We start from the raw sequence: 27,536 nt of genomic DNA on the forward strand, positions 1-27,536 counted from the left end.
GTGTGTGTGTGTGTGTGTGTGCACGCCGTGTGCGTTTCTGAACAAACAGCCAGTGTAGTGTGTGTGTGTGTGTGTGTGTGTGTGTGTGTGTGTGTGTGTGTGTGTGTGTGTGTGTGTGTGTGTGTGTGTGTGTGTGTGTGTGTGTGTGTGTGTGTGTGTGTGTGTGTGTGTGTGTGTGTGTGTGTGTGTTATTATGGTTAGCGGCTGTTTGACACGTCTGGGAGAATATCAAAGCGTGATAATGGAGAGGGAGTTGATAATTAGCCATTGGACGAGTGGAGTGGAGAGAGAAGCCTGGACATGTTGAGCTGCATCAGGATGGACCCACCAGGGGGGGAACCAGACCTGAACTGTTGAACTACACACATGATTAGAACTCACTCCTGGTGTGACTCTGGTTCCTGGCGTGGAGTGAACGGGGTGAGGGAGAGAGAGGGGGATAGTTTCTCTCCGCATGACTCCATAAGCGAGACCTGATTGTGGCCTAGAGTGGGTGTCATGACACCCGAGCCGTATGTTTCTCCCCGTGGCACGCGTGCTCCTCCCGACGTGGCCGCGTCACCCGAGCCGGTCCAGAAGAACGACCAAGACCCATTCAGAGGGAGGGAACCGTTCTGGACGCAGGCCCGCGCGCACGCTCGTAAAGTCGACTCTAGCTCATGGAATTAACTCCTTTTAACAGTCCTTAAATGAACAACATTTGGGGAAATTAGCTTACCGTCTTCTCCAGAGAGAGACAAAAAGATAGATGCTTAGCACAATGAATGGTGGTATCTATCTTCTTGTCTCTCTCTGGAGAAGATGGTAAGCAAATTTTCCCAAAATGTTGGCATGTTCCTTTAAAGGGGAACTATTTTACTATTTCTTTCACTATTTGGGCACTTTTACACAATTCCTGTGAGTCTATGGAACACCTCTGTAATATATATATTTTTTTTATTCATTGTTTTGTATTTCTAATCAAGTCCTCAAAAACAGCATTTTTCTACCTCAAGATCTCGAGCTGTTTTGAGCCTGGGCTCCAACCACTGTGGCCACTTCGCGGCATCTGGGACATTAACATGCAGCGGTGTCTTTATGACATCACATATAGGCACATTTTCAAATGACTCAGTTCAGTGAGGGTGAATATTGTGAGAGGAGAATTGGAAGAATGCGCCAATATGAGAATTTTGAGACATAGATCATATTAATATAAGTTCACATAGCTAGGAAACAATGCTATACACTCAAAAAGGCCATTTATAAGATAGTTCCCCTTTAAAGCTTGAGATTCTCCCCTCTGTTGCAGAGTTTGAAACCTTGATCTCTAACCTTTGTCAATCAAGCTGTACGTGTTTTAATTGATTTGTTATCCTTGCTTTTTGCCTCGTCTTGTTGTCTCTTTGTTATGATTTTATACGATGTGTGATTCAACGTGTTTTTTTTGCTCGTCTCTGCATGTACACTCGACGTGACTGTAAACGAGGGAAACCTCGGTTGCCTTTAGAGTTTAAATAAAGGTTGAAAAGCAGAAGAAGAATTACAATTCCGTACATAGTTCTACGCACGACATTCCCCAATGCTAACGGCAGCAGTTTACATACCATCACTCACGGTCAGAGTGAGCGTGTCATGAGGGGGCACTTTCACCACCGATCTATATTAAGGCACGCGTGGCAGCCAAAGACATGAAACGGCTTGTATCGTTACCGATACATCACCGAGGCCAAAAACAACCGTTCTGCGTCGGAGCAGAAAGAGGGGCATTTCCACCACCGTTGTTTTCATTGCACGAAGACGCACATTGAAAAGAAAACAACACATTTATTGGCCCTACCAAGAAGTAAGTGAAACGAGCAGGCCGTTTGAACGTGACCGCCGAGTGGGGCGCACGTCGCCCCAATAGCCTTAAACCCGAACAGACAAGATCAAATATCCCCTTGAACTCTGTGTGACACGGGGGGGGGGGGGGGGGGGGGGGGTTCACCGGGAGTTCAGAGAGAGTAACACGAACCCCCTGATCTGGGCTGATTTGGCCGCTCTGTTTTCACCGCCTCACAGAGTCACACAAAACTACTGTGTAACTTTAGCAGAGGAACACCCCCCCCCCCTGCACCCCCCCACTCCCGAAATATCCAGGGGGTGATGTCATCCCACGTCCGTAGATACAGCTTGAGGAACTGTTTGGGAATCGGTTGCAAAGAAAAGTACCCCGAGCCGCTCCCTGGCCTGGAGTCTGCTGTGAGACCAGGAGGCTAGTTAGTGCAGTAAGCTAGCTGTGGGATTTGCCAAAATACTGTAATTACACTGATAATCCTTAAATGTACCGGCGTAGCACAAAGCCCAGCTATCACTGTGCTTTCAGTGCATTCAGTGCAGTCAGTGCAGTCAGTGTAGGTTACTAGGTTACTAGGCGCAAGGCATTCTGGGACTTGTATTTCTACCAACTAATGTGGCGACTAATGTAAATAATAGTATCTCTGACTATAATAAACAAACACTCTTCCAACCTTGCTTTCAAATGTAAATAATAATCAATATTAACATATATGAAATATAACTCAATATTAATCATGTACATTTACATTTAAAATTTTATTTAGCTGACGCTTTTATCCAAAGCGACTTACAAGTTCTGTAACCTGACCTATTAAGTTACAACACTCAGTGCAGTCAGTGTACTCTGTACAGTAGCCTATAGTCAAACCCGTGTCACCTGTTGGGTAAGGCTTACGCCAAAGCTCTAAGATAAAGCTTTTGGCGTCAGCTTGAGAGGCAGGTTAAGCACGCTATAGGCCCACACATCTGCCACTCAAACTGCATTGGCCGTGGATCCAATCAGTGGAATTGATCTGTAGGCGATGTACAGTAAGTAGCCGTATGAAGTTGATTGTTGATTAGAGTCCTTACTTTGACGGTGAAGTCGGCTCCGAGTGGCCCGGCGATTCTCAGGACCTCCTTGTCCGAGAGTTTCTGGTAGTCCAAGGTGGTGTTCTCCAGGTGGTACTGACCCGACACCTCCAGGACCAGCTCGCTCTTCACCCCCTGCAGAGTCTTACTCTCCACATCTAGAGAAGAGACAAGGCAGATAGCTACAGGACTCCCTAATGGACCTATCTCAAACCCCGGGAGCAACGGTTGTGACGGGCGGGGTTCGAGATAGGTCAATTTCACGTCTTTTCGGCCTCTGTGGCGGTTGGTAATAAACCTGTATCTTAACCCTAACCATAAAGGGATCGTTCTTTTTTTTTTATCCACTTTTTCTCCTCTTTCTCTATTTTTTCTCCCATCCCAATTACCCGCTGTGCCAATTCTCCCCTCCCCTGTCTTGAACGTTGCTCGCATATGCCCCCCACTGGTCGGTTGTAGGGAGGATAGAAGCCTTGCATCACGTGTCCCCTCCGGTACACGAGGAGGCAGCCTGTCACATCTTTTCACCAGACAGCGCTGACTCTCAGTGGCGAGGAGTAGCGCGTGGGAGGCTCACGCTGCCCCCGCCATTTCCTGTCTCTGCTGTGCAGGCGCCCTGACCGACCTGTAGGAGTCGCTGTCCACAACGTCCAGATTACCACCCATCGACTTCCACCCGCCAACTCTGCCAATTACGTTAGTATGACGACTGGCCCAAGCCAGAGGCAACGCCGACAGCCGGATTCGAACCCGGTGTCTCTTGCATTGGTGACGAGCGCAATGTCCACTGCGCCACCCAGCCGCCTACCATAAAGGGATAGTTCTGATGTTTTTCTTTTTTTTACATAAAGTGATTTAAAATACAGGCAATTCATGTTTTTGTGGTTTTGGAATAGGATACATATGAAATATGAAATATGGAGATATGATCAATACATGTTTCTTAAAATACTACGGCTTGTATGAACCTTAGTTGTCATTATTTAATAAAACATCCTTGCTAGCACAGTAGCTAACCAATGCCTATTGGCCAAGCGGGGTCACGTGACCAGGTCTGTGGGTGGAATATCATCTGTTTTGGTACAAAACTGGACTTGGTTATAAGGTTCTAGCTGCAGAGGAGAGAGGAGTCTGGTTGCAGAGTGGAATGAATGTCTCTGCTATTGCTTCAGACAGGTAAGAAGTTGCATAATAAGCTCATACTTAGGGAGGCTGACAGGATAATTGTAATGTCAGGTGACTTCGAAAACTTTTCTGACAGGTTGTCTGTCTCCATCTAACTTAGCCCAGGCTTGTTGGTAGTGTGCCTGTCTGTCTGTCTGTCTGTCTGTCTGTCTGTCTGTCTGTCTGTCTGTCTGTCTGTCTGTCTGTCTGTCTGTCTGTCTGTCTGTCTGTCTGTCTGTCTGTCTGTCTGTCTGTCTGTCTGTCTGTCTGTCTGTCTGTCTGTCTGTCTGTCTGCCTGCCTGCCTGCCTGCCTGCCTGCCTGCCTGCCTGCCTGCCTGTCAGCCTGCCTGCCTGTCAGCCTGCCTGCCTGGAAGTATTTTGACAAAAAAATGTAGGAACATAAAAAAACCATCATTGGTTATTGTTTACAGTAGCTTCTACTTTCAACGTATTCCTATTCTGTCGTTATGATAAAAGGTACAATGCAATTACACACTGACTAAATCAAAAAAGGAGTTGAAAAAAAAGGTTGAAATATTCACAATATTACCGTTCATTTGTCACTGACTATGAAAAGCAAAAAAAAAAAAAAAACAGTCCAGATAGATCCAGTTACACACATAACACACACTGGCTGTTGTGCTTGGAAGCCGCGCGCGCTCTCCAACTCGGGCCCGGCCGGGAAGCGCGTACAGCAGCTCCACAGTGGGTCTTTTCCATCGCTTGACCTGGAATTCAACCTTGGGCCCTAATGGGGTCTTGTCTAATTCCAGCATGGACGTTTAAACAATAACAACGGCTAGCACGGAAACAAGCCCTAAGTAGCAGCAGTCATCGTGCGCTAACAGATGGTTACCATTTCAGTGCCCTCGGCAGAGAGGATGAGAGGGGGGGGGGGGGTGTTGGGAGAGACATATTTTACTGACAAATCTGTCCGCTTGGCTCCGCTCGGGGGAAAAGGAGCTCCTAACTAGCCGCCGTGGAAAGGGATAGATGGCCAGAGACGGAACATTTGTTATCGATTTGATTTGAAAGCGGGGAGTTTAAGCTGCCAACACTTTGACATCGGTGATCGCTGCTGGAAGCCGTCGTGGCCTCCGTCATTAGGAGCCGGTGGGAATGAGGAGGAAGGAAGGAAGGAAGAAAGGAAGGTAGGGGAGAGAGGAGCGGATATCTCTGTTCCTCGTTCAGCCCTGTGACCCTTCCTCATTTACCGAAGGATGCAGATTAAAGCTGAAGTTGTACGTATAGGTGTTGTAGCTTTTGATCACCAACAGCGTTTTTGGAAATATGCTAACGAGTGCAGCCTGCCACGTCTAGTGCCGGTTAAGTACGATTAGGTCACTTTCTACCACAAACAGTGTGAAAGGCAATCACAGAAGATGGATAATAAAGAGAGTGATGTAGTTCTTCAAAAGTATTCTAAAGTGGGCGGCCGGGTAGCGCAGCGGACTAAGCGTCTGACTACCACCACAGAGACAGTGGGATCGAATCCAGCTGCGGTGCCTCAGGCTTGGTCGACCGTCCATACTGACACAATTGGCAGTGTCAGTGGGGTGGGAAAGCCGGCGGGGTGGGTCCTGGTTGTTGTAAACAGCAACTCCTACAGTTCGGTCGGGGCGCCTGCACAGCGAGGGAGGGATCTGGGGGAGGTAGTGTGACCTTCCAAACGTTACACTTCCCCAGTGAGGCTGCGGTTACACACAGGGCCATTTTCGTTTAGTTTCATTTGCTTTTCAGAGCGCTGCGTATTGGCAGGCAAGTAAGAGTTAAAGGGGAACTATTTGACTATTTCTTTCACTATTTGGGCACTTTTACACAATTCCTGTGAGTTTATGGAACACCTCTGTAATTCTTAATTGTTTTGTATTTCTAATCAAGTCCTCAAAAACAGCATTTTTCTACCTCAAGATCTTAAGCCGTTTTGAGCCTGGGCTCCAACCACTGTGGGAACTGTGTGGAGTGTGTGGTGCCAGCTGCCACATTATCATGCAGCTGAGTCTCTCTGACATCACAAATCAGCACATTTTCAGATGACTCAGTTCAGTGAGGGTGAATATTGTGAGAGGAAAATTGGAAGAATGCGCCAATATGTGAATTAGAGACATAGATCATATTAATATAAGTCCACATAGCTAGGAAACAATGCTAAACACTGAACAAGGCCATTTATAAGATAGTTCCCCTTTAAGTTAGACGTCATTTTGACGTCATGTAGTACAATGCCAAAGCAGTAGGCGGCGATGTAGTTCAGACATGAAGGCCATTTTCAACCAGAAAAGGTTGAACGCTCACTACACTTCCTGCTTAAAAACAACAAAGTCGCCATCTTTAAATACCTCGCGTTAGCCATTTAGCCACATAGCATTTATTTTTCAGCAAGAAATAAAGTGCAATAAACAAAAAACTGATACATTCACTGTGTGTTCTGCCTCATTTGTTGATGATTTGTTGATGAAACAATTGACACACAATTGACCACCAAGAGTGGAGTTTAGTCTCACAAAATGATCGTCGCCGATTTTGTTAGCTTACGTGCTAACGTGATTGGGATATGCCAGTATAACAGTATAGCATCTAAGGAAGGACAGGACACACTCACTGAGAAACATTGCTTTATACTGAAACCTAGGGTAAACATTTTAAGTTTATTAGTGAATCTTAAAAGTGAGGAACCAGCTGACTTGATTAAAGGGGCGTGTTTAAAACAGCCATTTTGTTTTGTTAAGTGCCCCCATTAAGGGCCAGGTGTTAAGACAGCACTAATTAGTGATAGAGATTTAAAGGCTTGCTGGCTTAGCGTCAGAGAAGCGTCGAGAAACGAAGAGGGACAAAGAGGAGGAGTTTTCCTGGAGTTCTCTGCAGAGGGATCCACCAATCCACCTAGTGCTAAGTACACCCTAGTCCTATCTTACACTCCACTCTGAAAAATCTCCCTTTCCCTCCCACTCTGCTATTTCTCTACTTCCTCCCTGCCACTCTTGACACCACAATGTGTCTCATACCCATATCCACAATATGCTCCTCCAGAACAGATTCAACCCACCCACGGCAGTTTGCTAGCAACCCGGCTAATCTCTCCTACCCTCCTACAGCCACTAATACACCTGTCACAGTACGGGGAGGCTTATGGAATTGTCAATCAGCAGTCAAGAAAGCTGACTTCATTACTGCCTACGCCCATAGTCTAAATCTGCAGCTCCTGGCTTTAACTGAGACCTGGATAACCCCCAATAACTCATCAACACCCGCAGCATTATCTACAAACTATAACTTCACTCACACACCTCGACCTTCCAGATGGGGTGGAGGCACTGGCCTCCTGACATCTCCTTCATGGGCTACAAACTTAACACCACTCCCAGAACTGTCACTCTCCTCTCTCGAATATCATGCAGTATCTGTCTCTAATCCTTTCAATCTCACCATTGTTACACTCTACCGCCCTCCAGGTCCGCTCGATCACTTCACAGATGAGCTGGACATGCTTCTAAGCTCCTTACCGGAAGATGGTACCCCTCTCCTTCTATTGGGCGACTTCAACCTGCCTGACTCATCTCAGTCAGTCATAGTAGTCTCCCCCCTACAATCGTTTGACCTGACTCCCACTGCCATGCCTCCCACCCACAAAGCAGGCAACTCCTTGGATCTCATATTTTCCCGTAACTCCAGCATTAACACCACGGTAACTCCCCTACATGTATCTGACCATTCCTTCATATCCTTCTCACTAACTCTCATGCTTAACCGAAAGGTCTTCACCCCAACTCAAACCGTCTCACTCAGACGCAACCTGCCCTCCCTATCCCCCTCCACCCTCTCCTCTGACATACTATCCGCTCTACCTTTGAGTGACACCTTCTCTGCTCTCTCCACAGAGATGGCAACCTCCACCCTCCTCTCAGCCCTTGCAACCTCCTTCGACAAGCTCTGTCCCCTCGTTGAGAAACCTGCCCGCCGTTCCCCACCCAGTCCATGGCTGACAGATCCAGTGAGAGAACAAAGACAGGTCCTGAGAGCAGCTGAAAGGAAGTATAGAAAGTCACGCCTCACTGCTGACATCGACACATATCACAACCTCTTGTTAACAATCTCCAAAACCATTACTAATGCCAAAGCTTCTTTCTTTCACCATAGGATCGAGGCCTCTGCCAAGAATCTTCGCAAACTGCATGCTACCATGTCCTCCCTCCTCACTCCCCCCCCACCCCCCCCTCCCTAATCTTTCTCTGCCGAAGACTTCGCAATCTTCTTTGAGGAAAAAGTGGAGAACATCCGCAGCTCCTTCTCCCAACCCCCACCCATTCCAAATGCTGAATCGAGAACCTCATCCTTCACTCTGTCATCTTTCTCTCCCATTACAGAATCCGAGACCATGACACTGGTAACGTCGAACCGTCCGACTACATGCCAGCTGGAATGGCTACCCTCCCCACTCCTCCAGACCATAGCACCAGACATCCTCCCATTCCTAACTGCAACCATCAACTCCTCACTCAACTCGGGGGTGGTCCCCACCTCCCTAAAACAAGCCAGAGTCACGCCGCTCATAAAAAAACCAACCCTGAACCCTACCATCATAGGCAACTACCGTCCTGTCTCTCTTCTCTCCTTCCTTTCTAAAACACTTGAACGTGCTGTATCCAACCAACTTACTGCTTATCTCTTACAGAATGACCTCCTAGACCCTAATCAGTCAGGCTTCAGGACTGGTCACTCCACAGAGACAGCCCTCATTGCGGTCACAGAGGCACTTCACTTAGCAAAAGCGAAAGGCCTCTCCTCTGTCCTGATTCTCCTAGATATATCTGCAGCCTTCGACACAGTCAACCACCAGATCCTCCTCGCGGCCCTCGCAGGAATGGGAGTGGCTGGCTCTGCGCTGACATGGCTGACATCATACCTCAATGACCGCTCCTACCAAGTGTCATGGAGAGGGACCCTGTCGGCCACCCGCCCCCTGCGGACGGGTGTCCCCCAGGGCTCGGTTTTAGGACCCCTTCTCTTCTCCCTCTACACTAAATCACTGGGTAACATTATCACGTCTCATGGCTTCTCCTACCATTGTTATGCCGACGATACTCAACTCTTCCTCTCCTTCCCTCCCTCAGATATCCACGTCTCTGAGTGGATCTCGGCCTGTCTGTCTGACATCTTCGCCTGGATGATGACCAACCACCTCAAACTGAACCTAAGCAAAACAGAATTGCTCCACCTGCCGGCCAAATCCTCCCCCCTGACCGACCTTTCCATCACAGTCGAGAATGCAGCTTTGACCGCATCCCCGACCGCCAAGAACCTTGGTGTTGTCCTCAACGACCAGTTGAACTTCTCTGCTCACATCGCAGCAACAACCAGAACCTGCCGATTCCTCCTGAGCAACATCAGAAGGATCCGCCCCTTCCTGACAAAAGAAGCCACCCAACTCCTTGTCCAATCAACAGTCATCTCCCGCCTCGACTACTGCAACGCACTGCTCGCTGGCCTCCCGGCCACTGCCACTAAGCCTCTTCAACTCATTCAGAATCCAGCGGCCCGCCTTATCTCAAACCTACCGAAGTCGGCCCATGTCACCCCACTTCTTAGGGACCTGCACTGGCTCCCCATTGCTGCACGAATCCGCTTCAAGGCCCTCGACCTAGCATACCGTGCGGCAAAGGGAACCGCTCCCGCCTACCTCCGGTCAATGGTCTCTAACTACACACCCTCAAGACCCCTACGCTCTGCATCTTCTGGCCGCCTCAGACCTACTCCTATCCAAGCTCCGGGAGGGTCATCAAAGAGAAGTCGCCTATTCTCAGTCCTTGCCCCACAATGGTGGAATGAACTACCCACCCCAGTTAGGACAGCCGAAACACGTCCAATCTTTCGCCGTCGACTAAAGACGCACTTCTTCAACCATTATCTGAATAAAAAAAATTAAATAAAAAAATAAAATATCTAACCCTAACTAACCGTACTGTCATGCACTAATAAACTAACCTACACTGTAGCACTCAACACTTTGATGAACATTGTTGCTCAGCTGATAGAGTTGTCCCCTTCCTGATGGCATGTCGTACAGAACTTGTAAGTCGATTTGGATAAAAGCATCAGCTAAATGACTAAATGTAAATGTAGCATTGTGGCTAGCAGCGAAGTTTGTTAGCTTACGTGCTAACGTGATTGGTATATGCCATTATAACAGTATAGCATTGTGGCTAGCAGCTGGGTAATGTTAATGCTAGCAGAATGAATGGATGTAAACTTTATTTAACAGATTGCAGAATGGGTACAATACAATACGTCTCAATACAAACAATTGTTAAGGGAATGCAGACTGTTGTAGCTTGGACTGGGCTCCTTATAACAATAACTTGACAACACATGGTAGCCGCAGCTACTTGGGACAGCTCTGCTGTAAACACAGGAAATAACGTGCAGGTCTCTACTGCGCATGGGCGTTGAGCAACAGCGGCTCCGTATCCGGCTCGCACAGATTACATGGCACCATTGTCTGCGTTGCCAGTAGGACAACACGTTTTCCTGCCAAAACGGCGTTTCTTTTTAACTTGGACAGCAAACGTAATCATTCACCAACAAAAACGTTGCTGTATCCCCCAGTGTAACCATGGCCTGAGAGTCTGCGCTGCCAGGTGAAAAGAAGCAGTGGGCTGGGTACACATGTGTCGGAGGAAGCATGTGATAGTCTCCGCCCTCCCAGACGGACGGTAGGGGGTAGAGTACGCAACGACCAGGAAGGGGATTGGGAATTGGCATAACGACTAACATTGGGAGGGGAGAAAAATGGAAAAAGGAGGGGAAAAAAGATAATACAAAAATACTCCTACAGCCACTAATACACCTGTCACAGTATGGGGAGGCTTATGGAATTGTCAATCAGCAGTCAAGAAAGCTGACTTCATTACTGCCTACGCCCATAGTCTAAATCTGCAGCTCCTGGCTTTAACTGAGACCTGGATAACCCCCAATAACTCATCAACACCCGCAGCATTATCTACAAACTATAACTTCACTCACACACCTCGACCTTCCAGATGGGGTGGAGGCACTGGCCTCCTGACATCTCCTTCATGGGCTACAAACTTAACACCACTCCCAGAACTGTCACTCTCCTCTCTCGAATATCATGCAGTATCTGTCTCTAATCCTTTCAATCTCACCATTGTTACACTCTACCGCCCTCCAGGTCCGCTCGATCACTTCACAGATGAGCTGGACATGCTTCTAAGCTCCTTACCGGAAGATGGTACCCCTCTCCTTCTATTGGGCGACTTCAACCTGCCTGACTCATCTCAGTCAGTCATAGTAGTCTCCCCCCTACAATCGTTTGACCTGACTCCCACTGCCATGCCTCCCACCCACAAAGCAGGCAACTCCTTGGATCTCATATTTTCCCGTAACTCCAGCATTAACACCACGGTAACTCCCCTACATGTATCTGACCATTCCTTCATATCCTTCTCACTAACTCTCATGCTTAACCGAAAGGTCTTCACCCCAACTCAAACCGTCTCACTCAGACGCAACCTGCCCTCCCTATCCCCCTCCACCCTCTCCTCTGACATACTATCCGCTCTACCTTTGAGTGACACCTTCTCTGCTCTCTCCACAGAGATGGCAACCTCCACCCTCCTCTCAGCCCTTGCAACCTCCTTCGACAAGCTCTGTCCCCTCGTTGAGAAACCTGCCCGCCGTTCCCCACCCAGTCCATGGCTGACAGATCCAGTGAGAGAACAAAGACAGGTCCTGAGAGCAGCTGAAAGGAAGTATAGAAAGTCACGCCTCACTGCTGACATCGACACATATCACAACCTCTTGTTAACAATCTCCAAAACCATTACTAATGCCAAAGCTTCTTTCTTTCACCATAGGATCGAGGCCTCTGCCAAGAATCTTCGCAAACTGCATGCTACCATGTCCTCCCTCCTCACTCCCCCCCCACCCCCCCCTCCCTAATCTTTCTCTGCCGAAGACTTCGTCCCCCAGGGCTCGGTTTTAGGACCCCTTCTCTTCTCCCTCTACACTAAATCACTGGGTAACATTATCACGTCTCATGGCTTCTCCTACCATTGTTATGCCGACGATACTCAACTCTTCCTCTCCTTCCCTCCCTCAGATATCCACGTCTCTGAGTGGATCTCGGCCTGTCTGTCTGACATCTTCGCCTGGATGATGACCAACCACCTCAAACTGAACCTAAGCAAAACAGAATTGCTCCACCTGCCGGCCAAATCCTCCCCCCTGACCGACCTTTCCATCACAGTCGAGAATGCAGCTTTGACCGCATCCCCGACCGCCAAGAACCTTGGTGTTGTCCTCAACGACCAGTTGAACTTCTCTGCTCACATCGCAGCAACAACCAGAACCTGCCGATTCCTCCTGAGCAACATCAGAAGGATCCGCCCCTTCCTGACAAAAGAAGCCACCCAACTCCTTGTCCAATCAACAGTCATCTCCCGCCTCGACTACTGCAACGCACTGCTCGCTGGCCTCCCGGCCACTGCCACTAAGCCTCTTCAACTCATTCAGAATCCAGCGGCCCGCCTTATCTCAAACCTACCGAAGTCGGCCCATGTCACCCCACTTCTTAGGGACCTGCACTGGCTCCCCATTGCTGCACGAATCCGCTTCAAGGCCCTCGACCTAGCATACCGTGCGGCAAAGGGAACCGCTCCCGCCTACCTCCGGTCAATGGTCTCTAACTACACACCCTCAAGACCCCTACGCTCTGCATCTTCTGGCCGCCTCAGACCTACTCCTATCCAAGCTCCGGGAGGGTCATCAAAGAGAAGTCGCCTATTCTCAGTCCTTGCCCCACAATGGTGGAATGAACTACCCACCCCAGTTAGGACAGCCGAAACACGTCCAATCTTTCGCCGTCGACTAAAGACGCACTTCTTCAACCATTATCTGAATAAAAAAAATTAAATAAAAAAATAAAATATCTAACCCTAACTAACCGTACTGTCATGCACTAATAAACTAACCTACACTGTAGCACTCAACACTTTGATGAACATTGTTGCTCAGCTGATAGAGTTGTCCCCTTCCTGATGGCATGTCGTACAGAACTTGTAAGTCGATTTGGATAAAAGCATCAGCTAAATGACTAAATGTAAATGTAGCATTGTGGCTAGCAGCGAAGTTTGTTAGCTTACGTGCTAACGTGATTGGTATATGCCATTATAACAGTATAGCATTGTGGCTAGCAGCTGGGTAATGTTAATGCTAGCAGAATGAATGGATGTAAACTTTATTTAACAGATTGCAGAATGGGTACAATACAATACGTCTCAATACAAACAATTGTTAAGGGAATGCAGACTGTTGTAGCTTGGACTGGGCTCCTTATAACAATAACTTGACAACACATGGTAGCCGCAGCTACTTGGGACAGCTCTGCTGTAAACACAGGAAATAACGTGCAGGTCTCTACTGCGCATGGGCGTTGAGCAACAGCGGCTCCGTATCCGGCTCGCACAGATTACATGGCACCATTGTCTGCGTTGCCAGTAGGACAACACGTTTTCCTGCCAAAACGGCGTTTCTTTTTAACTTGGACAGCAAACGTAATCATTCACCAACAAAAACGTTGCTGTATCCCCCAGTGTAACCATGGCCTGAGAGTCTGCGCTGCCAGGTGAAAAGAAGCAGTGGGCTGGCTGCACATGTGTCGGAGGAAGCATGTGATAGTCTCCGCCCTCACAGACCGACAGTAGGGGGTAGAGTACGCAACGACCAGGAAGGGGATTGGGAATTGGCATAACGACTAACATTGGGAGGGGAGAAAAATGGAAAAAGGAGGGGAAAAAAGATAATACAAAAAAAAAAGTATTCTAAAGTATCAAGATACTTTGATAAGATACTTTGCTCTAATGATAAGGATAAGCGCTCAATGAAGAAACCCAATCCCCTTACCAAACATCTACCCTACTCATAGTGGTCAAATAAAAAGGTTGTGTGTGTGTGTGTGTGTGTGTGTGCGTGTGCGTGTGCGTGTGCGTGTGTGTGTGTGTGTGTGTGTGTGTGTGTGTGTGTGTGTGTGTGTGTGTGTGTGTGTGTGTGTGTGTGTGTGTGGTAATGGGTGTAGGGGTAGGGAATAGGATATGAACCTGGTTTAGAGTAAGCGGTGTAGGGTAGGGAATAGGATACAAACCTGGTTTAGGGTAAGGGGTGTGGGTGCAGGAGGAAATGGTTAAATTGTGAGCTCCAGGTATTGGCAATGCCGATTCTACCAACCCTACCACATGGCCCCCAATAGGGAGGTGTAGTGGTGACGTCATTGCCGTTTTTCGTGTTCCACCCTCTGTCCAACGCAATGCATTTCCCCATTGCCCATTTCTAAATCGCCTCGTTTAAAACAAATAAAGCATTAACATTGGCATGGTGTACCTTTCTGTGCTTATTCATCCACAATCTATAGCTCAACATGAAAATATTCGCAATTAATCATAAAAAAAAATCGCGAAATTTTATTTCAACCAAAAATGTTTAAACAATAATGTTAGTGATAGAAGGGAACTCATTTTGTGCAAAAATGGAAAGCTTTTCAATTTCCATGTGGCAGAATTGTTACAATAGCCGATAATCCATTTTCCCAATGATGAATCCCTATACGGGTGGAACAACCAGTGACGTCAGACTACACCTCCTAATGGCCACCACAACCCAACGTGTCGATAGATAGGCAGCGAGAGCCGGCACATCGCCAGGGTTATTAAAATCATAGTAAACACCTTCAATATACTCTAAGCGAGGAGGAACTCACAGACTAACCATGATGATTGATTCTGTTTTGTAGGACTATGAAATAAAGTGACCAAAACATCATTCATGTTCAATAGTTCTGGATGGAAAGGCACCCCGGACCTACCAAGAACTTACACAAGTGATCCGGGCCTTTCAGGACCAGACGCACGTGGCGACTTCCATATGGGATCACAATGACCGTGTCCTCAGCTGGTGGGGGGGAGAGAGAGAGAGAGAGAGAGAGAGAGAGAGAGAGAGAGAGAGAGAAAGTCATCATCATCTGTGTATAAAATATAGCAAGCGTCCAATCAACCCTTCATAGCAGACTTTCCAGGCTTTCCCAGCCATGCCAGGTTCCCATATGAGGTCCATTGGTATAAAAAAAATGCAATCATAATCCAACTGAAGTCATTAAGAAATGAAAAAGGGTTGATTTGCGGACAGTACAGTAGCCCCTGTTGAACGCCCACGGAGCCCCCGCTAGACTAAACACAGCTGTCGCTGAGTGGTAAAAAATGCAAAAAAAGTCGGACGACTTACTTTTTCCCGAGGCATGCTGGGACTTGTAGTGCCCCCGCACCAGGCGGCAGGAAGAGCCGTCTCCGTTGCACACGCCGCAGTTGTCCTCCTTCGCCGTGCTCCCCAGCTGGTGGTCGCAGCCTACGATCTGAGCACATGGGAAAGACCTGGACTTTAGGATTCATTTTAAAATAATTTTATTTTCTTTTAAAGCTCTTCATGACCTTGCCCCACCCTACCTCTCTGAGCTGTTGCAGTTCTATACACCTTCTCGCTCTCTCAGGTCAGCTGACCAGCTGCTCCTAGTAGTGCCTACAACTAGGCGTAAGCTCAGGGGGGGGGGGCCGTGCCTTCTCCGTTGTCGCCCCCAAAATGTGGAACAAGCTGCCGCTGCAGATTAAGCAGGCCTCATTTCAAAGGCCTCCTTAAGACCCACCTTTTCTCTCTGGCTTTCGACACCATGTAGCTTGTTGATTTTATGATCTTATTGTTTTACTGTGTTATTGTTGTATCGTTTTGTTACTGTGTCCTTTGCTTTTAAATATTTTTTAAGTACTCTGATCTATTTTAATTTGTATTGCTGCCTATGTTTACCTTTTTCTTTTTCTCTTTTTTTGGTACTCTTGTTTTTTTAAATATATTTTTAGTGCTGCTTATAGTTTTTAATATGTTCCCTCTGTACAGCACTTTGTGCCCCTGTGGCTGTTAAAGCGTTTTATAAATAAAGTTGGATTGGATTGGATTGGATTAGCATGGGGGGGGGGGGGGGGCTAATAAGTACAGTTTAGTTGAGTTAAGTTAAATTGAACCTTTATTAATCGCCTTGGGGGAAATTCGTCCTCTGCATTTGACCCAACCTAACTATTTAGGAGCAGAAGGGCAGCCACACAGCACGGCGACCAACTCCAGTTGTAATGCCAGTACCTCGGTCAAGAGACCAACTCCAGCTGTAATGCCAGTACCTCGGTCAAGAGACCAACTCCAGCTGTAATGCCAGTACCTTGGTCAAGAGACCAACTCCAGCTGTAATGCCAGTACCTTGGTCAAGAGACCAACTCCAGTTGTAATGCCAGTACCTTGGTCAAGGGTGATGGCAGGAGTTTGTACCTACAGTAGAATGCATGTCTTTTGGTTATTAGGGCTGGGAGGTATACCGCATATGATGGTATACCGTCATGGATCCATGCTTACTGCTATGGCGCAAAACCATAGTTCATTAGCCACTGTTGGCATTTATTGATAATCATCTGTTATTTGATTATAATCACCTGTTGTTTGCCTACCGAGATGTCTGTAATACTACTGTGGGACACAAAAGGTCGGTGCAACCAGATTTGAACGGGTGACCTGAGAGATTTCTGAAAGCTTCATAGGTGGGTATATACACTGATCTGTCAAATATCCTTTGTTATGCCTCACATTCACCCATTCACTCAAGACATTCACACACCAACGGCGGAGGCGACCATGCAAGGAGCCAACCTGCTCATCGGGAGCAGTTAGGGGTGTCTTGCTCAAGGACACACCGTCTTGCCGGAAAGGAGCCGCAATCGAACCGGGAACCTTCCTATTACAAGATGACCGCTCTATAGCCGCCTAGCGTATTACATCTTCCATCACAGGGCCTGTTGTGTGTGTATTTAATACAGCAGTCAATACAGAAATGTGGAATATAAAAACAATATGAAAAAATATCACTCACACACACAAAGACATGAAAGGCGTGTGCACATGCACACACACACACACACCATTATCATCATCCTCAGCGTGACGGGAGAAAACATCTTCCCACGCGGGACGTACAGGAAGATTAACGTAGATCCACATCACCCTTAAACCCAGAGTCTGTGAGCGTTCGCGGAAAAACAATGTTTTCTATTCAACATTATCTCCAACCATCCACACTTTGATTGATGGACTTTTCAGCATGTTCTGTCAGCGCGAGCGGTGCCAGAACCGCAGCGTGGTCCGAGGCGAGGTTAGGGAGCGTCTCAGAACCCTCCTCGCACGTCTGCTCGCACGTCTCTCCGTGCGCACGCAACGCTTCTCAGGATGCCATTCCGTTCAACCGGGGAAAAAATGCATTGTGAACTATTTCCTGGGCTGTCAGTCAAAATCCCCATTCTTTGATATTTCCCCTCATTGGTCATTCATTCATAAAGCAGATGGCACGGCTCTGGCGGGACGCCACCTGACCCTGTACGGGTTCTGTCTGGATTTATTCACTCCCCCCCCCCTCGTCCGTTCAGTGGGATTCAAACCGGCGAGCTGGAGTTGGTTTAGGGGAGTCAGTCCCTCGGCGGCGGAGAGCCAGTGAACGGTGACTAAGCACGGCAGGTAGAGACGGGGATTAGGAGCCGCACGGGGCGGCAGGTAGAGACGGGGATTAGGAGCCGCGCGGGGCGGCAGGTAGAGACGGGGATTAGGAGCCGCGCTGGGCGGCAGGTAGAGACGGGGATTAGGAGCCGCGCTGGGAGGCAGGTAGAGACGAGGATTAGGAGCCGCGCTGGGCGGCAGGTAGAGACGGGGATTAGGAGCCGCGCGGGGCGGCAGGTAGAGACGGGGATTAGGAGCCGCGCTGGGCGGCAGGTAGAGACGGGGATTAGGAGCCGCGCTGGGCGGCAGGTAGAGACGGGGATTAGGAGCCGCGCTGGGCGGCAGGTAGAGACGGGGATTAGGAGCCGCGCTGGGCGGCAGGTAGAGACGAGGATTAGGAGCCGCGCTGGGCGGCAGGTAGAGACGGGGATTAGGAGCCGCGCTGGGCGGCAGGTAGAGACGGGGATTAGGAGCCGCGCTGGGCGGCAGGTAGAGACGGGGATTAGGAGCCGCGCTGGGCGGCAGGTAGAGCGCAGTGCAGTGTGTCTGTAAAACCTGAACACTGCGGAAAATACGCTTTTCATCTGGAGAGGATATATATATTTTGTTTTGTTGCAATCAGAAATGCTTGTTTTTGCAGCGGCTTTTCTCAAAAATGTCAATGCAATTAGTAAAATCGGAATTGCAGGAATTGTACAAAAATATTTAGCTAAATAATTGGGATTTTTATATAAAGAAATCTTTTTTGTATCCACTTTTTTATCCTCTTTTTTCAATATTTCTCCCATCCCAATTACCCGCTGTGCCAATTTTCCCCTCCCCTGTCTTGAACGTTGCTCGCATATGCCCCCCACTGGCCGGTTGTAGGGAGGATAGAAGCCTTGCATCACGTGTCCCCTCCGATACATGTGGAGGCATCCTGTCACATCTTTTCACCTGCCAGCGCGGACTCTCATTTGGCGAGGTGTAACGTGTGGGAGGCTCACACTACCCCCGCTATTTCCTGTCTCTGCTGTGCAGGCGTCCCCCAACCGACCTGTAGGAGTCGCTGTCCACAACGTCCAGATTACCACCCATCGACTTCCACCCGCTGACTCTGCCAATTGAGTTAGTATGACGGCCGGCCCAAGCCGGAGGCAATGCCGACAGCCGGAGTCGAACCCGGTGTCTCTTGCGTTGGTGACGAGTGCAATGTCCGCTGTGCCACCCAGCTGCCCGAAATCTCACAAATCTTAAAAATAGTTTGCCTCCACCTTCGTGTAACACATTTGGAAATAGTTTTTCAGTTATCATTCGTTGGTAAAGGAGAGGGTTTTTCATCTGTCATTTCACCTGATGGCGCGATGCGATGACGTGTGACGCTGGGTGTCTTAGACTGACGCTGGGTGTCTTAGACAGACGCTGGGTGTCTTAGAATGACGCTGGGTGTCTTAGCCTGGCGCTGGGTGTCTTAGACTGACGCTGGGTGTCTTAGACTGACGCTGGGTGTCTTAGCCTGACGCTGGGTGTCTTAGAATGACGCTGGGTGTCTTAGCCTGGCGCTGGGTGTCTTAGCCCGACGCTGGGTGTCTTAGCCTGGCGCTGGGTGTCTTAGACTGACGCTGGGTGTCTTAGCCTGGCGCTGGGTGTCTTAGCCCGATGCTGGGTGTCTTAGCCTGGCGCTGGGTGTCTTAGACTGACGCTGGGTGTTTTAGCCTGACGCTGGGTGTCTTAGACTGACACTGGGTGTCTTAGACTGGCGCTGGGTGTCTTAGACTGGCGCTGAGTGTCTTAGACTGACGCTGGGTGTCTTAGCCTGACGCTGGGTGTCTTAGCCTGGCGCTGGGTGTCTTAGACTGACGCTGGGTGTCTTAGACTGGCGCTGGGTGGCTTAGCCTGACGCTGGGTGTCTTAGACTGACGCTGGGTGTCTTAGACTAACGCTGGCTGTCTTAGCCTGACGCTGGGTGTCTTAGACTGACGCTGGGTGTCTTAGACTGACGCTGGGTGTCTTAGACTGACGCTAGGTGTCTTAAGACTGGCGCAGGGAAATGCGACGATTGGCCAAAATGGGTGCGGCAGCCTGTTGATTTGGTCAGAGCTGTATGAGGCTGTATCTCTTTCTACGGCTCTGGATTCGGACATTCAATGAGGATAAATTGCGGGAATTCTGCAAAATTGCAAGTCCCCGCAAATATAGTGGAGATTGGTTGAATTTGCATTAATTATTGGGATCGCAGGGTTGCGATTTCCTGGAGGGACTGATATTATACTAGAGATACTTTCTATAAGGATCGACACAAGCTTAAAACGATATGCTTCTCACATCCACAATTGTTCCAATATGGTAAACATACATAAAACAACAAAGAAATTCCACCCTAAAACGGAAACTCTCAGTACCACAGCCAGGGGCGTAGCTGTATAATCTGGGCCCCATGAAATAATGTATTTCTAGGCCCCCAGTTAATGTGAGCACAATTTTTTTTTGCCATTTATTAAAACGCATAATATGGTTTTTACCTATACATTCGGATCAGCAGTTCAGCACCTGCACTGTTGGTGGGTGAGCCTAGTAAAGGATGTCACATTGCGTTCATCTTCAATGAATGGACCAATGCAATAGTCTACCAAAGCCCCCCCTCTCTCTATATATCTCACACACACACACACACACACACACACACACACACACACACACACACACACACACACACACACACACACACACACACACATACACTTCAGAAACAAACATAGTATCAATGAGAGCATCAATAATACATCTGAGTGATGTCTAGTAAAAAAGAAAAAAATAATTTGGCCCCCCCCCCCAGTGCTGGGCCCTTGGAATCATCCTAAGCTCCCCCCCCCCCAGCTACGCCCCTGACCACAGCCATGCCGCCCGAGTGTAGTGTCAGCAGTGTGTGTGACAGTGTGTGTAGTGTCAGCAGTGTGTGTGACAGTGTGTGTAGTGTCAGCAGTGTGTGTGACAGTGTGTGTAGTGTCACCAGCAGTGTGTGTGACAGTGTGTGTAGTATCAGCAGTGTGTGTGTGTGTTTGACCTCTGACCTGGCAGACCCCGCTGATGCACATGTCCAGCGACTCGGTGTAGCACCGCGTGCCGTCCAGCACCTTGGGGGCCAGCTCCACCACGTCCAGCACCTTGGGGGCCAGCTCCACCACTAGGCCCGGGCGCCCTGAGGCCCGGCACTTGAGCGCGCAGGGGTTGTCGGGGTCGTTGTCCACGGGCAGCCACTCGTGGTACTCCCCCTGGTGGCGCACATCGGCGTGAGCAGAGCACTGCTGCGCACGGAAGTCTCCCGCGTCCGGGGGGCAGTCCTGAGGAAGATGGTGAAATGGTAAAATGGTGCATTTTGTTATGTCCCACCGGTTCATGGACTGTTCTCCCCTGCTCTACCTCTCCTTGTATGTTTGTTCCTTGTATTTATTTATTTTTATTATCTTTCCCCCCCTCCTTTTTCCGTTTTTCTTCCCTCCCAATGTTAGTCGTTATGCCAATTCCCAATCCCCTTCCTGGTCGTTGCGCACTCTACCCCCTACTGTCGGTCTGTGAGGGCGGAGACTATCACATGCTTCCTCCGACACATGTGTAGCCAGCTCACTGCTTCTTTTCACCTGGCAGCGCGGACTCTCACTGGGAGAGTGTAACGTGTGGAAGGTCACACTACCTCCCCCAGATCCTTCCCTCGCTGTGCAGGCGCCCCGACCGAACTGTAGGAGTCGCTGTTTACAATGACCCAGACCCACCCACCAGCTTCCCTCCCGCTGACTCTGCCAATTGAGCCAGTATGACAGCCGGCTAAGCCGGAGGCAACGCTGACAGCCGGATTCGATACCAGTGACTCTTGGGTTGGTGACGAGCGCTTAGTCCGCTGCGCCACCCAGCTGCATGTTCCTTGTATTTCTGTCCCTTAGTGTTCCTTCCATTTTCTCTCTCTTGCTCTCTCTCCCCTTCTCTCTCTTGCCCTTCTTAATGTTCCCCTGTTAGTCTAGTGTTTTTCTTGTATTAGATTTGCTGTCTAGTCTTAAGGCCTCTACATGCTACAGCAACTTCAAAGCAACTGCACCACAACATCGACAAAGCAACGGTGTTGTAGACACTCTGCCTTTATGCTTCTGCAACATCGACGCGCAAAGTTAGTTTAACTAAAGTTAGTTTAGGTTCGTGTTAACGTTCGATAATGTACAAAATAAACGTATTTCCGGTGCTTTTAGACGTCGCTCTTTTATTTTGAAATCCCCCGACCGGAAGTGTTATAGTGTCTGTTGCTAGCAGCTTAACTTCTGTCGCCCGTTTCTGTGCTTTTCGAGCTAACGTTACCGTAACATCATTAGTTTCCAATGGAGAGGAGAGAAAGACCTCGGCTCATGCAGCTCAAACTACCTGTTGGAATAAATTACTTGATTGATGTTTAACTTGTCCCTGTGTGTGTCCAGTCATTTCGACTAGCAAACGTGTATTTAACGTTTAGGTTAGATTTGGGGGACATGTACGCAACGTCCTCGCAACACAGTCTACAAGACCCTCTAAAACAACCGCGTTGAAATCGCGCCGATGTTGTGTTGCAGTTGCTTTGAAGTTGCTGTAGCATGTAGAAGCCTTTAGTCCTTGTAGTTACTGTCTAGCAGTGGAGGTTTCTCTATGACAACACGTGAAACACAAATTCACTCATAATTCATAATTATTATTAATTTACATATACCTATATATATATATAAAAAAAATATATATATATATATTTTTTTTTTAATTATTATTATTATTATTATTTTTTTTTATAAATGTTTTCCTCTGTAAAAAAAATGCCAGTGAATTTTTTTTTCTTCAAAAATGGCCAAAATTGACAGCTCTGAGCAGGCCTGCACTGCAGTATTGCCTGCAGTAATTATTCGTGAAGAAAACTTCACAGGTGTGACCCATTGTTAAATAAATAATAAATAACAGCGAATCAAAATAGGCTATTAACTTCATCTAAGCACGGTCTGTGCAGTTAAACTCTTGCCATTGAATGGAGGATTGATTGATTGACAGCCCTTGACATCCAATACACGGAGGTTGAATATGATTGGCAGCCTTGCAAATCCAATCAGAGATTTCTGCATTGCAAAGTCAAAATGGGTCCAGCTGCATGTCCGGAGGATAGGTTTAGCTCGGGCCAATCTCAAGTTTCTCAAGTTTCTTTATTAGTTGTCATACAGAAGTACAGAATACTTTTATACAAAATGTAACATAAAGAAGCATTTTGTATAAAAGTATTCTGTACTTCTGTATGACAACTAATAAAGAAACTTGAGAAACTTGAGATTGGCCCGAGCTAAACCTATCCTCCGGACATGCAGCTGGACCCATTTTGACTATGTGAAAGTTGAGACTATGAGAAAGTTGTTGTTTAGTAGTTAGTAAGCTGTACAGCTATAACAAGTCAGGCTAAATTAAACTTTGCGCCAACATTAGGACCGAAGTATAAACCAGCAACTGAGCAACATGAAGAAGTGGATTTATGCATCTGGATCAGAAAAAACATTGTGGATGAAAAAGTAAGTAGGCTACAGTGCTTGTATGCTAACAGTAGCTAGGCAGCTTAGCCTACATCACAATGATAATCACCAAGCTAACTTACTGTACACACTGTAGGGCTGGGCAATTAATCGAAACAGAATCGCGATATCGATTCATAGACCTATGCAATCTAATTTCTAAGTTATGACTATTTTCTTTTATTAAAAAAAACGTTTTTTTTTTTTTTTTTTTTTTTTTTATCTGGGTTGAACATGATTTGTGGAACTCCCTCTGGTGTTGTGGTCGTGGTATTCACTGACCTTTGGGAAGTATTTCGACATGCACATGGGTATCTTAGTGGTGTAGTGTATCTTGTAGACCAGGCCCATTGCAAGTTGCTGTACTCTGTCGTCTACTCTAAGCCATCCTAGGTTGTCAAAGTGGACAGGGGTGAGGTGGGTTTTAGGAGTAAGGTCAAGCAGTAGTCTGACCAGTTTGTTTTGTGATGTTTGTAATCTTGTTTTTAGTGCCTTTGAGGTGCTTTGGTACCATGAGGTGCAAGCATAGTCGTAGTACCCTTGAATGAGTGCTCCTGTTAGAGTCTTCAAGGTATTCTTGTTTACCAGAGAGGAGATCCGGTACAGGAATCTAGTTCGTTGGTTGACTTAGTTTTATTACATTGGATCCCATTTTGTCACAGGAAAGATTTGCCTCTATAGGATGGAACCCAGGTAGGTAATTTCATCTTTCCTTTTAAGATAAGATAAGATAAGATATTCCTTTATTGATCCCCTTGGGGAAATTCAGGCATCATAGCAGCATGGGGGAAGGGGGGGGGGGTACAGGTAGTGAAAACAACACAAGCAGTGTAAACAAATAGGTCAATATAATTTACTATCTAACTAACTGAAATATACATTATTCATTATTCACAGTATCACAGTATCCACATAAGGTGCAGTATGCATAAGGTAGTGTTATTGTCCTACTTGGGTTCCTATTAGTTCTAGGTCGATGTCTGGCAGCAGTCGCTGCCCACTGTTGTGGAGCCTGATGGCCACTGGTATGAAGGACTGTCCGAGGCGGTTAGTTGAGTGTCGGGGGGGTATGAGTCTGTGGCTTCCTTGTCACCTTCACCTAATATGTTTTGATCTGGTCAGGTGCGCTGTCACCTAAAATGTTTTGATCTGATCAGGTGCGCTGTCACCTAATATGTTTTGATCTGGTCAGGTGCGCTGTCACCTAATATGATTTCATCTGGTCAGGTGCGCTGTCACCTAATATGATTTCATCTGGTCAGGTGCGCTGTCACCTAATATGTTTTCATCTGGTCAGGTCCGCTGTCACCTAATGTTAATATGTTTTCATCTGTGTCCACTGACCACTGACACACAGTGGGGGATGTTTTAAAAATATTATTTAATATATAATATAATATAATAATTTGTGCTTCACCTAAAAATTTGGTCAGCAGCCTCCACTGCTGTCTAGTCTTAGTCTTTTTAGTTACTGTGTTATTAGCTTGTCTGTAGTCTGCTTGTTCTGTCCCATTGTTGTGTGTCTTGCCATCCGTAGTTGTAGTTCTTTGTTGTTTCCTGTAGTTCTTTGTCAGTCTGTCTCCCCTCCCATGTGTCTCCAGTTGTAATCATCCCAGGTGTTTCTCTTTTGTCATTTGTTTCTGTATTTGAGTTCCTCGTTTCCCAGTCTCTGTGTGGGTCCATTATCGTCGTTACCCTGTCCATGTTCCATGTGCTCATAAAGTAAGTGTTTCCTTGTTTAGTGTTTTTCGTGCTTAAACTTGTAGTGTAGTCCTCCCCCCCCCCCCCCCCCCCCCCCTCGTTTACAGCGTTGGCTGAGAGTTTATTTTTCTTCTTCTATACTCTTGTTTTTTTGTGTTGTGTTAGGAATTGGCACCACTGACCGTTGTTAGCGGGTCAATGTTGACCCGGGGTCTAACTCAGTCCTGACCACTAAAAAGAAAGGAGTATCACTCAATATAGTTAATACTACATCCTAACTAACATTATATGCATTCATAACCATATAATCCCATTGTAATTAGATTTTATGGCCCCCGAGACACATCATGTCCCTTATTTTTAAGATGAAAATGAGGTTGTTCAATAATAATATACTAAATGTGAAACCCATAGATAATAATGTTTTCTGACTATAATAGAACAATATTAGAATATAACTTCTGAAAAAAAGTTTAGTATATTTATTATTATTTTATTTATTTATATTTAGTATTTTTATAGTATAGTTTTACCTTGCCGGGTCAAGAATGACCCTAACACCACAGTCGTACCTTTTTTTCTGCAGATACCTTCAGAATTTTCAAAAAGGTGAAACATAGTTTTGCTGTGCTTATGTGTTGTGGAGGATATCATAAAGCCTTGTTCTAATAAAATCAACTACATGGTAGTTATTACATATTATAACCTTGAAACGGGTCGCTGGAGACCCTAACACCACATAAGGGTTAAGTTAATTATAAATAAAAGTCCATTAACTCACTGCCCGCCTGGTCTTGTCTGCTCCTGGGTCCTGTTGCGTCATCACACCAAAACCACACACATTTATATAGCAGCTTTTATCCAAAGTGCTTTACAATTTGTTCCTCAAATTTGACCCGTACACTCACACATTCACACACCGATTCTGCACACTCACTCATCGGGAGCAGTTAGGGGGTTAAGTGTCTTGCTCAAGGACACTTCGACACGCTGCCCGGGAAAAGCGGGAATCGAACCGGAAACCTCCGGATTACCAGACGACTGCTCTACCTGCCCGAACCACTGTCGGCCCACCCAGGAAAAGCACCCCCCCCCCCCACTCTAAAGGCGCTCCCATAGTCCAGCAGACTGTACACAGAGCAGACTCCGCGGATGTCCGCGCGGACTCTTGAGCTTTGATCTCAGCGGACAGCAGACCCACAGGTGCGACGCTCCTATTTTCTGAGGCGCGGACATCCGCGCCGCTGACTTGGTGTCACACAAAACTGGTTGACATCGAACTGCATTTAATGTGACGCCGCGCAAGCGATTGGTGGCGCGAGGAGAGAGATGAGCCCGTGAAGCGCGCTCTCTCTCTCTCTCTCTCTCTCTCTCTGTCTCTCTCTCTCTCTCTCCCTCCCTCTCCCTCTCTCTCTCGCGCTCTCCCGCTGATAATGTTCCCTCTGATCTGCAGTAGAACAGACAGAATTGTGGGAAATGTAGTAAAACTGGTGCGAGAAATGTAGGAAATAGACCGCGGACGTCCGCTGAGATCTGCTCGACTATGAAAGCTCAAAGAGCCGCGCGGACATCCGCGGAGTCTGCTCTGTGTACAGTCTGCTGGACTATGGGAGCGCCTTAAGTCGACGCAACGAACCGCCAAAATAAGAGCAAAATACACTAAATATCACATTACATGAAAATGTATCAAATGTATTTTTATTGCAAACGATCATACGGCTTCTCTATGAAAGGTATGTCGAGTTTGAAGCGGGGGGGGGGGGGGTTCGTCTCTAGGACATGCAGGAGAACTTATGTTACACTAATGATATATAGAAGCATCGTAAATGGAGGCAGTGAAAGGAAACATATTAGAGGCTGATGTTGCCCCCCCCCCCCCTACCCCCTGCCCCCCCCCACGTATATCCCCGTTGCCCAGTTGCTCTCACACACAACAGGGTCCCAGATCACAAATATTACCCCCCCTCCCTCCCCTCCCCCACACACCAGGCCATAAAGCCTGGCAGTATTTGTACAGTTCTACCACACTGCCTCCTCCGACAGCTCGCCTCCTCGACTCGTTCCGTGAGGAGAAACCACATGAAAGGCCCACTGACGTCCATTACATAAAGATGAGTTCGCTGAACTTACCACATTACTGCATGTGCGATATTTGATATTCTGCCCTTCGCAGGTCCTGGAAGAGAGAGAGAGAGAGAGGGGAGAGAGAGAGAGGGGGGAGGGAGAGGGGGGGGAGAGAGTTTGAGAGAGAGAGAGCGAGGGGGGGAGAGAGAGAGAGAGAGAGAGAGAGAGAGAGAGAGAGAGAGAGAGAGAGAGAGAGAAGAAACAAGCAGAACGGGTGGGTGAACGGGATGAGTGATACAACAAGCCGTTACGCACATCAGTCATCTGTGGTCTACAGGGCTGAAGACAGCTGACATTTAGACCACTGACCCCCCCCCCCCCCCCCCCCCCCCCCCCCGGGCCCTGATGATGTGGCGAGCCGCAAACAGCAGCGCTGATGTGATGTAGAGGAACGAGACAAAAACTATGTTCTGCGGTATGTTCACAAAGCTTTTTACAGACTAATTCACACACACACACACACACACACACACACACACACACACACACACACACACACACACACACACACACACACACACACAC

At 47.6% G+C, this 27,536-nt stretch overlaps 1 protein-coding gene across 1 annotated transcript in view; it reads right to left on the reverse strand.

The window, feature by feature from the left end:
• LOC311226799 (ADAMTS-like protein 1) overlaps nt 1–27,071 on the reverse strand; it is a gene marked incomplete at both ends in the record, with an annotated part of 194,940 nt that extends 167,869 nt beyond the window's left edge. Inside the window, 5 exons of the mRNA XM_084312203.1 lie at nt 2,893–3,050; nt 14,944–15,018; nt 15,349–15,475; nt 20,697–20,966; nt 27,018–27,071. Coding sequence (XP_084168329.1) covers nt 2,893–3,050; nt 14,944–15,018; nt 15,349–15,475; nt 20,697–20,966; nt 27,018–27,071 — 684 coding nt within the window. The remainder of the gene's footprint in view (nt 1–2,892; nt 3,051–14,943; nt 15,019–15,348; nt 15,476–20,696; nt 20,967–27,017) is intronic.
• Nucleotides 27,072–27,536: the final 465 nt, after the last annotated feature.

Source organism: Notolepis coatsorum (genome assembly GCF_963971535.1).
Source record: "Notolepis coatsorum genome assembly, chromosome: 4".
NCBI lineage: Eukaryota > Metazoa > Chordata > Actinopteri > Aulopiformes > Paralepididae > Notolepis > Notolepis coatsorum.